This window comes from Taudactylus pleione, unplaced genomic scaffold (genome assembly GCF_031769625.1).
Source record: "Taudactylus pleione unplaced genomic scaffold, aTauple2 ptg000637l, whole genome shotgun sequence".
Lineage (NCBI taxonomy): Eukaryota > Metazoa > Chordata > Amphibia > Anura > Myobatrachidae > Taudactylus > Taudactylus pleione.
The window spans coordinates 4,608,300-4,623,144 of NW_028285039.1; the positions used below are offsets into that span (position 1 = coordinate 4,608,300).

The 14,845-nt window shown below is 41.5% G+C and overlaps 1 protein-coding gene across 3 annotated transcripts in view; it reads left to right on the top strand.

Annotated features, from left to right (window-relative positions):
* Positions 1-14,845, top strand: part of TENM2 (teneurin transmembrane protein 2) — a 2,186,131-nt gene that overhangs the window by 2,075,530 nt on the left and 95,756 nt on the right. For all 3 annotated transcript variants that reach the window (XM_088454943.1, XM_088454942.1, XM_088454944.1), the window contains 3 exons: positions 7,941-8,173; positions 11,633-11,787; positions 13,131-14,005. In XM_088454943.1, the coding sequence (XP_088311069.1) occupies positions 7,941-8,173; positions 11,633-11,787; positions 13,131-14,005 (1,263 nt within the window). The remainder of the gene's footprint in view (positions 1-7,940; positions 8,174-11,632; positions 11,788-13,130; positions 14,006-14,845) is intronic.

Below are 14,845 nucleotides of genomic sequence, written 5' to 3' on the forward strand. Positions count from 1 at the left end.
TTCTGGAGCAGATGGTTTAGTTGTACAGTAGTTTTTAATACAAACCCACAAGCATCTGATAATTTGGAGTATTTGTATGTGTTGAATTGAATACACGGGGCGATTTGTATCAGATCCGATGGCATATATGATTCCCCTTGAAAAATCTACCTTTGACATTCTGTACGATTTGTGTTTAGACAAGGTACTATTGTAGAAACGACCATAAGATCCGATGTATTAAGATGTGTCACATCATACTCGATCGGTCAAAATCTTTCTGCAAAACCATTTGATCTACGATGCCGATGCACGACTGCGGGGATGCGCATCGTAATCGTCTAGAAAACACCATTTTTAAAACGATTGGTCGTTACGATCAGTCGAAAACGGCCTTATCGTGTGAAAACTTGCCTGTGTATATGGGCCTTTAGGGGCCTATTCATCGTCACTTCATTTGTACAAAAGCAGGTGAAACTGCACATTTTCACCTGCAATTGTAAAAATTAAGTTATCGGGCCATTCATCAAGGGGGTAAAGCCGAATATATCACAAATATCTCCTACTTACAGTGGCGTAACTAGGGTCTGCGTCGCCCAGGGCAAGTTTCAGATTGGCGCCCCCCACACACACACACTATAAATATATCTTGCACGCCGAAGGCGCACGCCAAATTTATGGGTGTGGTCACCTACCAGGGGCGTGGCTACTGAATATGGGGCGTGTCAACATGACACAACACCCATATTTTGGCACATTCCTTTACATTCCATATGCACCTTACCTCTGCGGTGGTTTCTCACAACGTGGAACTTCTGAAGAAATGTATCCTCCCTGGGACGATGGCGTCTTCAGTCGGTATTCACTATTCATGTAGGTCACATCGTCCGGAAGATGCCTGTTCGTGTGGGAATAATAACAAAGTCATCATCATACAACAGCGGTTCAACCAGACTCGTACCTCCTGTGTAACTTCCTTTCCACTGCATCATCCGTCAGCCACACCATCATCCCACTGCATCATCCGTCAGCCACACCATCATCCCACTGCATCATCCGTCAGCCACACCATCATCCCACTGCATCATCCGTCAGCCACACCATCATCCCACTGCATCATCCGTCAGCCACACCATCATCCCACTGCATCATCCGTCAGCCACACCATCATCCCACTGCATCATCCGTCAGCCACACCATCATTCCACTGCATCATCCGTCAGCCACACCATCATCCGTCAGTCACACCATCATCCCACTGCATCATCCGTCAGCCACACCATCATCCCACTGCATCATCCGTCAGCCACACCATAGCCTCCCCCCTGTGTCATCTCATAGCACACCATCATCTCCCCCCTGCCTCATCTCTCAACATACCGTCACCTCCCCTCCCTGCCTCATCTCTCAACATACCGTCACCTCCACCCCCCGCGTCATCTCTCAGTCAGGCGATCAGCTCCCACCTGCATCATCTCTCAGTCAGGTGATCAGCTCCCCCCTGCATCATCTCTCAGTCAGGTGATCAGCTCCCCCCTGCATCATCTCTCAGTCAGGCGATCAGCTCCCTCCCTGCGTCGTCTCTCAGTCACACCATCATCTTCCCCCCGCGTTCTCTCTCAGCACAGACACACTGACACAGATACACACACACACTGACATATATATATACACACACACACTGACACATGTATACACACACATATATATATATATATATATACACTGACATATACACATACAGTACATACTGACACATATACACACACTGACACATATATACACACACACTGACATATACACAAACATACACACTGACATATACACAAGCATACACACTGACATGTACACATACATACACACTGACATATACACATACACACACTGACACAGACACACACAGACAGACACACACTAACACAGATACGCACGCACACGCTGACACAGACGCATACAGACACACACAGACACATACACACACTGACACAGATACACACTGATACAGATACACACATGCTGACACAGATACACACACACGGTGACACAATTACACCCATGCTGACACAGATACACACACACTGACACAGATACATACATGCTGACACAGATACACACATGCTGACACAGATACATACATGCTGACACAGATACACACACACTGACACAGATACATACATGCTGACACAGATACACACATGCTGACACAGATACATACATGCTGACACAGATACACACATGCTGACACATATACACACATGCTGACACAGATACATACATGCTGACAGTAACAGATACACACATGCTGACACAGATACACACACTGACACATATATACACACGCTGGTGCATATATACACACATGCTTACAGATACATACATGCTGACAGTAGCACAGATACAAACATGCTGACACAGATACATACATGCCGACAGTAACACAGATACACACATGCTGACACAGATACACACATGCTGACACATATATACACACACGCTGATGCATATACACACATGCTGACACAGATACATACATGCTGACAATAACACAGATACATACATGCTGACACAGATACATACATGCTGACACAGATACACACATTCTGACACATGCACACACATGCTGACACAGATACATACATGCTGACACAGATACATACATGCTGACACAGATACACACATGCTGACACATATACACACATGCACATGCTGAAACAGATACACATGCTGACACATATATACACACATGCTGACATGCTGCGCCTCCCCCCAATACTTACCAGTGGTGAAGCTGCAGAGCGCTGGGGAAGGAGAACTTTCACTATCCGTGTCACCCGGCGCCGGCAGCAGCTCTCAGCCTCTCAGGGTCAGCATGCTGCAGAATACCAGGAGGACTGCCTTGGAGGGGCTGCACGTCTCTGCTGCAGCTCCCCCTACAGTAAGCACCAGCATGCTGTAGTCATTCACTACACTGTACTGTGTACAGTAGTAGATTTCGTCGGGGGAAGCGGGGGGGGGAGCGTAAAGCGGGCGGTGCGGGTAACAATGCCCCGGATGGCGCCCCCCTCTGCTGGGTCTGCCACGTCGCCCAGGGCACAAGCCCCGCTCGACCCCCCCTAGTTACGCCACTGCCTACTTACCTTCTTTTTGTGGAATGGCCCGCTGTCCCCATACACTAGTATGGAGACAGTATTCATCTAGCTCTGAAAATATAATATTTTCAGAGTTTGACTGCAGGAGCATTCGCCATCTCCAGATGGCGAATGCTCCTGCACCGGGCTTACAACCCACTCCTTCCCTATGGGATGGAGGCCCAGGTTGCGAAGAGGGATCCTTTCGGATCCCTCCTCCCCTGTCCGACTCCTTCTGCCGGACGTTGGGGCTCTTGTGCGCATGCGTGACCTGTAGGTCACACATGCGCACTCCCATCACTGCTCCAAAAGGAGCAGTGAAAAGATTAACTGCTCCGAAAAGGAGCAGTGGAGCCGCTCGCGGGGAAAGCTGATTTCGCATCAGCTGTCACCGCGCCGGAACATGATGATTTGCTCCAGCAGCTGTGGCAAGTTAGAATGTTAATTATCGGGGTCCGTTTGAACCACGATAATTAACATCATGAATAGGCCCCTTAGTCTAAAATGTGATGCTGAACCTACAGTGCCCCACCTGAGGAAATGATATCACCTTCGGGATTGTTAGTTCCCTGTAATTTTCCTTTTAATGTACTCTTAGCTCATGAATTGTTTTCATCATTTCAGTGATCATTTTTCCAAAGGCAGAAATCGTGCAGGGCTGTAGTGTCACACTGACAATAAGTTAAGACAGCATTGAATTCAGGCACTGATTCAGAGCCGGACGCTCTGACAGAGCGCTCGCTCTGAATCAGGGCCGGCCTTGTTTTTTAGAGCGGCCTCCTGGCCGCTCGCATAGCTGTGGGTGACCACCAACAGCTATAGCGAGCGGCAAGGAAGATGGTCGCGATGGTCAAGACCATCGTGACCATCGGGCTTGCAACGAGACCCTTGTGGTAGGGTCTCGTTGCCGCAAGCCCCAGAGAGATTTCGGCTCTAACAGAGCCGAAAGCTCTCCCACTGACATCACTTGTGATGTCAGTGGGGCCGGCCCCAGACGGTAGGCGTTCCCATGGGAACGCCTCCGTCTGGGCAGCCATGCCCCCGGTCCGCCCACCAAAGGGGGCGTGCTGTCACTCAACATGACAGCACGCCCCCTTTGGTACGAGACCCGGAGCGACGGAGTGCCCATCGTTATCCGGGTCTCGCGCATGCGCACGACTGAGCCGGCTCCATCGTACGCATGCGCACTGGGCCACCATCGACCCGCTTGCGAGCGCATAGCGCTCGCGAGCTGGTCTGAATCAGCCCTTCTGCTCCTCTCTGTCATTTTTCAAACACATAACAATTAGGAGCTGATTGGCTGGAGCTCCATTTTTAAGATTAGTAACGAGTGATAAAAAGTATATCACTCATTAATAAATCTGGGCCTAAATATATATTTAGCCATCTGACACAATTGTATCTTTAGGACAGGGCCGAAACTAGGATTTTTGTCACCAGGGGCAAGACAGTAATTTGGCGCCCCCCATGTAATTCCCCCTGCAGTAGTGCCCATATTGTAATGCCCCCATAGTAATACCCATATGTTAATACCCCCATAGTAATGCCCCTGTAGTGCCCACCATACAGTAATGCCCCTGTAGTGCCCATGCTCCCATATTAATGCCCCTGTAGTGCCCATGCTTTCATAGTAATGCCCCTGTAGTGCCCATGCTCTCATAGTAATGCCCCTGTATTGTCCATGCCCCCATAGTAATATCCCTGTAGTGCCCTTACAGTAATGCCCCTGTAGTGCTCATGCCCCCACAGTAATGCCCCTGTGGTAATGCCCCTGTAGTGCCCATGCCCCAATAGTAATGCCCCTGTAGTGCTCATGCCCCATTAGTAATGCCTCTTATTGCCTATGCCCCCATAGTAATGCCCCTGTGGTAATGCCCCTGCCCCCATAATAATGCCCCTGTAGTGCAGCTTATTAAAAAAAAAATACTTACCTTGAACCCCGCTCCTGCATCCAGCGTCGCGTCCGGTCCGCCGGCTGCTCCTTGGAACTATGGGGGAGATGTCATGACGTCTCCCCCATAGTGCCCGTGGGGAGAGCCGGAAGCTGGAGTTCGGGAGAGAACTCCAGCCTCCGGCTCCGGCTACACCGCGTCGCTGCAGAGAAGGAGCCGGGCGCCCGCTGGTAATAAATATTACCAGCGGACGTCCGGCTTGGAGCCTCTCTGCAGCGCCGGGCTGGAGGTCACTGGCACCAGGTACAGCGGCTCACCCGGTGCACGTGCACCTCCAGCCCCCCCCTAGTTGCGGCCCTGTTTAGGAGATTGTGCAAGCACTACGAGTGCGGCATTAAAAGTGGACATGTAATGCTACATATGAGAGGCGTGTCATGAAATGTACTTGCATCCGCATGTAAACGAGCCCAAAGCTGTTAGTAAGATCTACTTGTTAATGTAGACACACTGATACTTTTCAGGGCTTGCTCATGTACTGTATTGTGTTTTACACGTGGTTCCATATAACTGACCACGAGAAACCTTATATGAAAATGCATGTAGCCACAGGGATCATTGTGCCTTATAACCAAGGCAGGGAAATGGCACTGATTATAGCATTTGAATGTATATATCGCTGATTTTTTTTTTTTTCTAAGCACATAAAGGCTACATAATGAGTGTAAGCTGCAATCAGGGAGATCGCTAGACTCTTCAGGAAGTCAGGGAGATTGCTGCTATTTCAGAGAGTCTCCCTGACAGTCAGGGACAGTTGGCATATATGGTGTCAGCGGAATGTAAAATGGAGGTTAGACCACACAGGGAGTCCTTAACCAGGCTTGCAGGCTTATTGGAAACAGCGGTAACAGAGGGTTGTCAGCAGTACAACAGTGATGCACAGGATTAACAATATTACACAGTTATAGGCTATGGCAGGCGTATGTAGCAGGTAATACAGGTCTCTACCATGAGCTAAGTACTGCATATGTGTGCAGTACTATGACACTCTATACAGTGGTGTGCGCCGGGTCGCACATGCACACTACAGCATCAGGTGGGAGGTCGCGCCTCTGACTGGCTCTGGGTCCTAATGTCCACAGTGTATTGCAGAGGAGAAGGAGACATCATAGGAACTTACTTTTCTCCAACAATAGCTACCAAACAGCTTCTACCTATCATTTTATAGAATGTACAGTACTTGATAAATGCTAGCTAGCAGCTGATTCATTGCCATGGGCCACTTGTCCACATCTTCAGTATTTAAAATTTCCCCTTTAAATGTTAAGTATTTCATTAATTGTCATTTTTTGCTAGCTATAAAAATGCAAGCTACGTGTGGCTGACTGGTGTGTTTGTAATACTAATACATAACCATTTTGGGACTCCACATAGGTTGATTAAAAGTAATTCATGGGAGAAATGTGTAATTCTTTGAGACTTTATAAAAAAAAATAATACAAACCGCAATTAAAAAAAAAACAGTAACCACCATGGAGGCTGCTGAGCTCTGATAAGTACACCTCAAACATGCACCATGTGTAACAGTGAAAGCCTCGCCTGTGGCTTAATGTGATTAACTGAAAACATGGGAAAATTAAGGCAGCATGCATGGACTAATGTGCTGGAATTAAAGACATCTACAACGTCTTTTTTTAAAGTGGATGTGATTTTAAGTGATTTACAGCTACTGTAACAGTGAATTAACGCCTTTTCCCTCCCTGTTTCAACATATGCTTCTTTTATGAAACTTTCCATCAACTGACCAGCAAGGCTAAAAAATAGTTCAAGTAGAATTAATTACAATTTGCATTTGACGAAGCGATTTAAGCACAGATGTTCAATGTTACATTTCAATGGAAATTTGATGAGAGATTAAGATTGGATTTCACACTATTTTTTTTTGGATTAGCAGATGGTTGACAGAAATAGCTGCCGTCTTTTTATGAAAAACAAATTCGGGCAGAGGTCTTGAGCCAACAAGTTACTGACCAGATTCTGCTAATTTTTCTCTACTGACTTCCTGCTGCAATCAGGACAGAAGGGCCAGGAAACTATACAGTGACATTTTCTATGTAGTGCAGCCGAATCCAGAACATTATTATTCCAAATAACATTCACATTCCAAACATATAATATAAAGTGTATTATCAACTAACATTTTGAAATTTATTTGTAATGTCTTATATATGTATAAGCAGAGAGATCACAACGAATAGAGCACAGCGTGTCAACTACAGCATAAGAACAAAATCAAAAAAAAGATCTACAAGGCAAAACTCTCAAGATAATCACATCACATGCACTGTACACAAACAAGAAAGTTAATACCACATTGTAATGCAATTCAGTACATACACTCAAGAAAAAGATCTGGAATCAAATAATAAACACTACAGTAAGAACTAGTTAGGATCATAAATCCCAACAACTACAGGCAACATGGTAACGTGGTGGATACATGTTTCTTCAGAAATCTGTTGAGATTAATGAAAGTACAGTTGAATAATATACATATTTAGAGGCAGGGTTGGATATACTGTATGACTTTGTTTTATTGTTTTTGTAATTGTATAATTGCTGCTGTAACATAAATGTCTATTGTATAATTGCTGCTGTAACATAAATGTCTATCTGTTTTTATTGTGTATCATTCCTCCTATAGTCACGCAGTGAGGGTTATCTACAAAGCTATACTAGTGTCTGTCAGGATACTATCAAACAGAAAATGCCCTTATCTTGAAAAGGTGTTTCTGTCGGATAGTGCCCTTACTGGCACTCCCACATCTTAAGGAGTTACTCAGTTCATGTTCCATAGTGGCACTGTGTAATCTAATGTGCTTTTGTACTGTGGAAATGATTAGTGTTTTTTGATGACTTGATGTTTGTTTTCTCTCTTTCAAAGCAACAACATAGGACATAAGTATTATCTGGCAGTAGATCCTGTGTCTGGTTCAATATTTTTGTCCGATACGAACAGTCGCAGAATATACAAAATCAAGTCCCTGACAGGGGCAAAAGATATTGCCACCAACTTAGAGGTTATCGCTGGCAATGGCGAACAGTGTATGCCCTTTGATGAGGCCAGATGTGGTAATGGCGGCAAGGCAGTGGATGCCATTCTGACTAACCCAAGAGGTAAGAGCAGTCAAACATAATACACTAACTGATAGGAACCACTGCATTTGTCATAGTACAGATAACATTTATAAAAAAAAAATAGATTTTACTTGCAAATAAGAACACACTATTACAGCGCATGCATCTCTTTTTGTGAAGGTTACAATTTCATGTTCAACAGACAGGTGGGCTTAAATATAGCATTTATTTTGAAACTGAGCAACAAGTTTACATTTGTTATGTGAGCTACAGTATTTATGTTTGTTATGTGAGCTACAGTATTTACATTTGTTATTTGAGCTACAGTATTTACATTTGTTATGTGAGTTACAGTATTTACATTTGTTATGTGAGCTACAATATTTACATTTGTTATGTGAGCTACAGTATTTACATTTGTTATGTGAGCTACAGTATTTACATTTGTTATGTGAGCTACAGTATTTATGTTTGTTATGTGAGCTACAGTATTTACATTTGTTATGTGAGCTACAGTATTTACATTTGTTATGTGAGCTACAGTATTTATGTTTGTTATGTGAGCTACAGTATTTACATTTGTTATGTGAGTTACAGTATTTATGTTTGTTATTTGAGCTACAGTATTTACATTTGTTATGTGAGCTACAGAATTTACATTTGTTATATGAGTTACAGTATTTACATTTGTTATGTGAGCTACAGAATTTACATTTGTTATATGAGTTACAGTATTTACATTTGTTATGTGAGCTACAGTATTTATGTTTGTTATTTGAGCTACAGTATTTACATTTGTTATGTGAGTTACAGAATTTACATTTATTATGTGAGTTACAGTATATACATTTGTTATGTGAGCTACAGTATTTACGTTACGTGAGCTACAGTATTTACATTTGTTATGTGAGCTACAGTATTTATGTTTGTTATTTGAGCTACAGTATTTACATTTGTTATGTGAGTTACAGAATTTACATTTATTATGTGAGTTACAGTATATACATTTGTTATGTGAGCTACAGTATTTACGTTACGTGAGCTACAGTATTTACATTTGTTATGTGAGCTACAATAGTTACATGTTACGTGAGCTACAGTATTTACATTTGTTACATGAGCTACAGTATTTATGTTTGTATATGAGCTACAGTATTTACATTTGTTATGTGAGCTACAGTATTTATTTTTGTTATGTGAGCTACAGTATTTACATTTGTTATGTGAGCTACAATAGTTACATGTTACGTGAGCTACAGTATTTACATTTGTTATGTGAGCTACAGTATTTATTTTTGTTATGTGAGCTACAGTATTTACATTTGTTATGTGAGCTACAATAGTTACATGTTACGTGAGCTACAGTATTTACATTTGTTATGTGAGCTACAGTATTTATTTTTGTTATGTGAGCTACAGTATTTACATTTGTTATGTGAGCTACAATAGTTACATGTTACGTGAGCTACAGTATTTACATTTGTTATGTGAGCTACAGTATTTATGTTTGTATATGAGCTACAGTATTTACATTTGTTATGTGAGCTACAGTATTTATTTTTGTTATGTGAGCTACAGTATTTACAGTTATGTGAGCTACAGTATTTATGTTTGTATGTGAGCTACAGTATTTACAGTTGTTATGTGAGCTACAGTATTTATGTTTGTATGTGAGCTACAGTATTTACATTTGTTATGTGAACTACAGTATTTACATTTGTTACATGAGCTCGAGTATTTATGTTTGTTATGTGAGCTATAGTATTTACATTTGTTGTGTTAGCTACAGTATTTATGTTTGTTATGTGAGCTACAGTATTTACATTTGTTATGTGAGCTACAGTATTTATGTTTGTTATGTGAGCTACAGTATTTACATTTGTTATGTGAGCTACAGTATTTATGTTTGTTATGTGAGCTACAGTATTTACATTTGTTATGTGAGGGAAATACTTGATCTGATGCAGAGTTGATCACAAATTGGCCGTAATTACAGAAACACATGTGTACAGTATATTTGCCCATATATGCAGAATTGAACATGTGTCTGCAGTGCACCCAATATACACTTAGGAGGGAATTTATATACGCGTGGGATTTGCAGAGTGGGGACAAGCTCTGGTTTTCACGCCCAGAGCTATTCAATTATGTGGCATTTTCCCTATGTGGCAAACCCTGGGTTAACACATTCTAACCCATAGATTCCGTGCCAATTGCTGGATTCTATGGGTTGCCCACACGTTAAATGCAGAGTCTGAGGCTGCAAGGAAAAATTCGCCCTCTGAGGATAAGCACGCGAGGTTCCTACAGCTGATTGAATCGGGCAGTGCATTCAATTGACTGCGGGGTAACCCTGTGCCCAATTGAATTCTCCCCTCAGCATCAGTATGCACGTGCACTATCCTATACTTACTACAAAAGATCTGCCAGAAACAGGTGTATTTACACTTTTAACCCTTCGGTATAGCCTGAAATTCTGTCAACACACCCTCACCAAACATTAAATACGTGAGAAGGCCCCATTACAGCCCAGTTATGTCCCTTCAGTCACAAGTGAAGATACATTGAGATGCATGTGGCTCTGCATTGCCTGTACTTGTGTACACTTGGTTGCTGAGCATGTGTAGTCTGTAAAACAAGATTGGCTCCTCAAATAGGTGTATGTTCAACTCTGCATAAACCCCATTGCATCTATTGCATATTAATAACTACATATACTGCTGTAATGCAGACATTGTAGGTAATTGGCCCCATAATTCAGAATGTGGGGCACCAAAAACTTCTACAGATAATTATCAGATCTTTATCTGACACGTTGGCAAATGCAAGATGATTGCAAATCACTACTAGTGACCAATGTATGCGCTTATCTTCTGACCCATTTACACCGGCCCCAGAGAGGCTGAAGGACCTGTCTTGTCTAATTTAAAATATCTCAGCTAATACTGAACTTTTTTGCCTCACAGGACCAAAATGTTGAAGAGGATTTATTTTTCTTGCAAATATGTGAAGCTTTGTGAGCCCCGTTCCATATTTACATCCAGCTGTCATTTAATTGCCTGCACCACATCATTTAATTATGTAGACCGTAAAAGGAGACACTAAAATACAGACACTCATAGATCTGTATTCATTGTGGTATTCCAGGACGGCTCAGCATTCATCTGAAACCTAAAATTGAATTTGGTGCATTCCTTTAACATAATAATGTAGAAATATATGGGACACAGGGAATGACTTCCTGCCCTTTCTGTGCCACATTTACTATTATAACACGGTTATCTTGTAACGTATTAATTAATTGCAGAATAGCGAGCAAATGACTGTATTGTGCTCTCACATCACTATAATGCTAAGACTTTGCTTTTTCAAGAAGGTGAAACAATCTGTCTACTCAGTCCCAGCTTGTTGTCTTTAACCTGTTTTATTTGCCTTATTTGTTACATACTGTATGCCAAATGTAAATTGGATTCCAGCATAAAATGTCTTTACCCTCAGGTATTGCTGTCGACAAGAATGGACTAATCTATTTTGTTGATGCAACAATGATAAGAAAAGTTGACCAAAATGGAATAATTTCAACTCTACTAGGATCTAATGACCTTGCAGCAGGGCGACCTTTAAGCTGTGATTCAAGTATGGACATCACTCAGGTATAGCAGGGCCAGATTATCAATGGGGCAGAGGGAGCTCCAGCTCCAGGCCTCCACATAAAAAAGGCCCATCATGATGATAGCATGATGATGACGAGCTGGCCACACGGTCGGCCATAATCATAAGTATTAAAATTGTATTTCTATTTTCCTCACAAAATGATGCAATTTTTACACTTTTACATATTTAGTGAGACATAATGGTTGATAGTGTAAAGTCGTACACACCTAAATGGCACTGGTTACACCTACACAGCACTGGTCACACCTACACAACACTGGTCACAGCTCCTCCGCTTCTCAAAATCGGCCCTTAAACATTTTTAACCCCAGGCCCATGTGGTCCTTAATCCGGCCTGGAGGTAAAGTTTTTATTTATGCTCAGCATTGAGCAATATACCTTGTTTTTATAAATTAACAGTGAATAGGTTTCCACGGAAATCTGGGCTAAACAAGAAGTCTTGATTTCAAGTGCTACTATTGGTTGTCTGACTCAGAAATACTTATGGTCTAACTTAGGGGTTAGTTTTGACTGGGGCTTTTCATTCCTGTCAACACCGATATTCACAGTGGCAACAACATAACAAAAATATATATATTGATTCTTATTCCAATGAAATGCATTTTGTAAAACCTTGGGCTGGCATGTTCCACTGAATTATAAACAAAGGGTATGAACATATCTGTGGACATATAACAATATATATTTTATAAATATTCACACAATATAAATGTTGCTATTTCAGCAACCAAAATCTGGCTTGAAACTACAGGTTGAGTCTCCCATATCCAAGTATTCCGAAATACGGAATATTCCGAAATACGAATTTTTTTGGCATGACTGAGATAACGAAACCTTTGATTTTTGATGGTTCAATGTACACAAACTTTGTCTAAGAAACAAATTATTACAAATATTGTATAAAATTACTTTCAGGTTGTGTGTATAAGGTGTATATGAAACATAAATGGTTTTAATTTCTGTACACAAACTTTGTTTGAACCACAAAATTATTGAATATATTGTATAAAGTGACCTGCAGGCTGTGTGTATAAGGTGTATATAACACAATAATGCATTCTGTGTGTATAATTGGGTCCTATCCCCAAGATATTTCATTATGGTATGCAATAATTCCAAAATACGGAATATTCCATTATCCAAAATACCCCTGGTCCCAAACATTTTGGATATTGGAGACTCAATCTGTATATGGCGGCCATAAAGGTCACAACATTTCATCATAGCCAGATGTTACCTGGCCCTTTATGTTGTGGATAGACAATAGACTCATTTGTCACATTATAGACTATTCTAATAACAATCATGTTATATTTTTCAGGTGCGCATGGAATGGCCGACAGATTTAGCTGTTAACCCAATGGATAACTCCCTCTATGTTTTAGAGAACAATGTTATTTTGCGCATAACAGAAAACCATCAAGTCAGCATCATAGCTGGACGTCCAATGCACTGTCAGGTACCTGGCATAGACTATTCCCTGAGCAAACTGGCTATTCATTCTGCACTCGAGTCTGCCAGTGCCATAGCTATTTCCCACAGTGGGATCCTTTACATTGCAGAAACAAACGAAAAGAAAATTAATCGAATACGACAAGTGACAACTAATGGTGAAATCTCTCTTTTAGCTGGGGCAGCTTCTGACTGCAACTGCAAAGATGATGTCAACTGCAATTGCTATGCTGGAGATGATGGCTATGCTACCGATGCGCTTTTAAACTCGCCGTCGTCCTTAGCCGTGGCACCCGATGGCACAGTATATATTGCAGATCTTGGAAACATTCGGATAAGAGCTGTTCTTCAAAACAAACCTGTTCTTACTTCATTTAATCAGTATGAAGTTGCATCCTCAGGGGAACAAGAGTTATACATATTTAATATCAATGGTATTCATCAGTACACTCAGAGCCTGGTCACAGGAGAATATCTCTTCAATTTTACTTACAGTGCTGACAATGATGTGATAGAAGTTATTGATAATAGTGGCAACTCTTTGAAAATCCGCAGGGATTCTAATGGTACTCCACGACATTTACTAATGCCAGACAATCAAATAATCACCTTGACACTTACCACAAATGGAGCACTGAAGTTGGTTTCAACACAAAGTCTGGAGCTGTCTTTGATGACATATGATGGAAATACAGGTCTGCTGACAACAAAAAGTGATGAGACTGGCTGGACAATGTTTTATGAGTAAGTATACTGTACATACAAGTGCCTGAAAGAGATCATTGTAAGTGTTTAGTAACCAATGAATGGATGCTTGTACAGTACATAGGCCTGCACTTCTTTATTTGTTGCAGAGCAATCCAAGCTCTGTGTAGTAGGGAAAACAGATTGTAAACTGCACTGAGGAAGACACTGATGTGAATACTTAGATATTCTTTATAAAGTGCTGTTTAATACTTAGGCGTTATATAAATAACTGTTAAAATAACTGTCTCAATAAGCTATTATAGTAGAACATCCATCTATAACAATTCTATTACTGCCTGTAGCCTGTAATAGAGTCAGGTGACATCAGCCGATCAATAGGAATTTGTATGAGACCAGCCCTAACCTCCCGTAGAAGATTCCACAATATGTTCTAGTCCAACATAGCTGGCCAATGGACAATAGGTTAAAACTTCAGAAAGCAAGGATATTCTTCACTGGGATATCTGAATGAAAATAAATCTGCTGCAATCCAGTAACACGCAGTACATTGGATATGCTGCTATCAGGGTTTTGTATAGTCTGCTACTCTTTTTTTTTTCCCTGTTCATTATGAGAATCATTTTAGCCAGTAGCTCACCTTTCACAGCACTGGGGTTACTATGACAACATTGTGGAGCGACTGTGTTAGAATTTTGGCTGTCATTTAAATATCCCAAGGAGATATATTCTAGCTGCAAATGCCAGCATACAACTGAAGGCAAAAAAAGCAGGTTACATTTCTAGATTTTTATTCTTCCATAACTTCCACTTTTTCACTCTCTAAAAAATAACAGTGGGAAGTTGAAAAATTGTTTAGGCAGAAGTAATGCTGCTGAA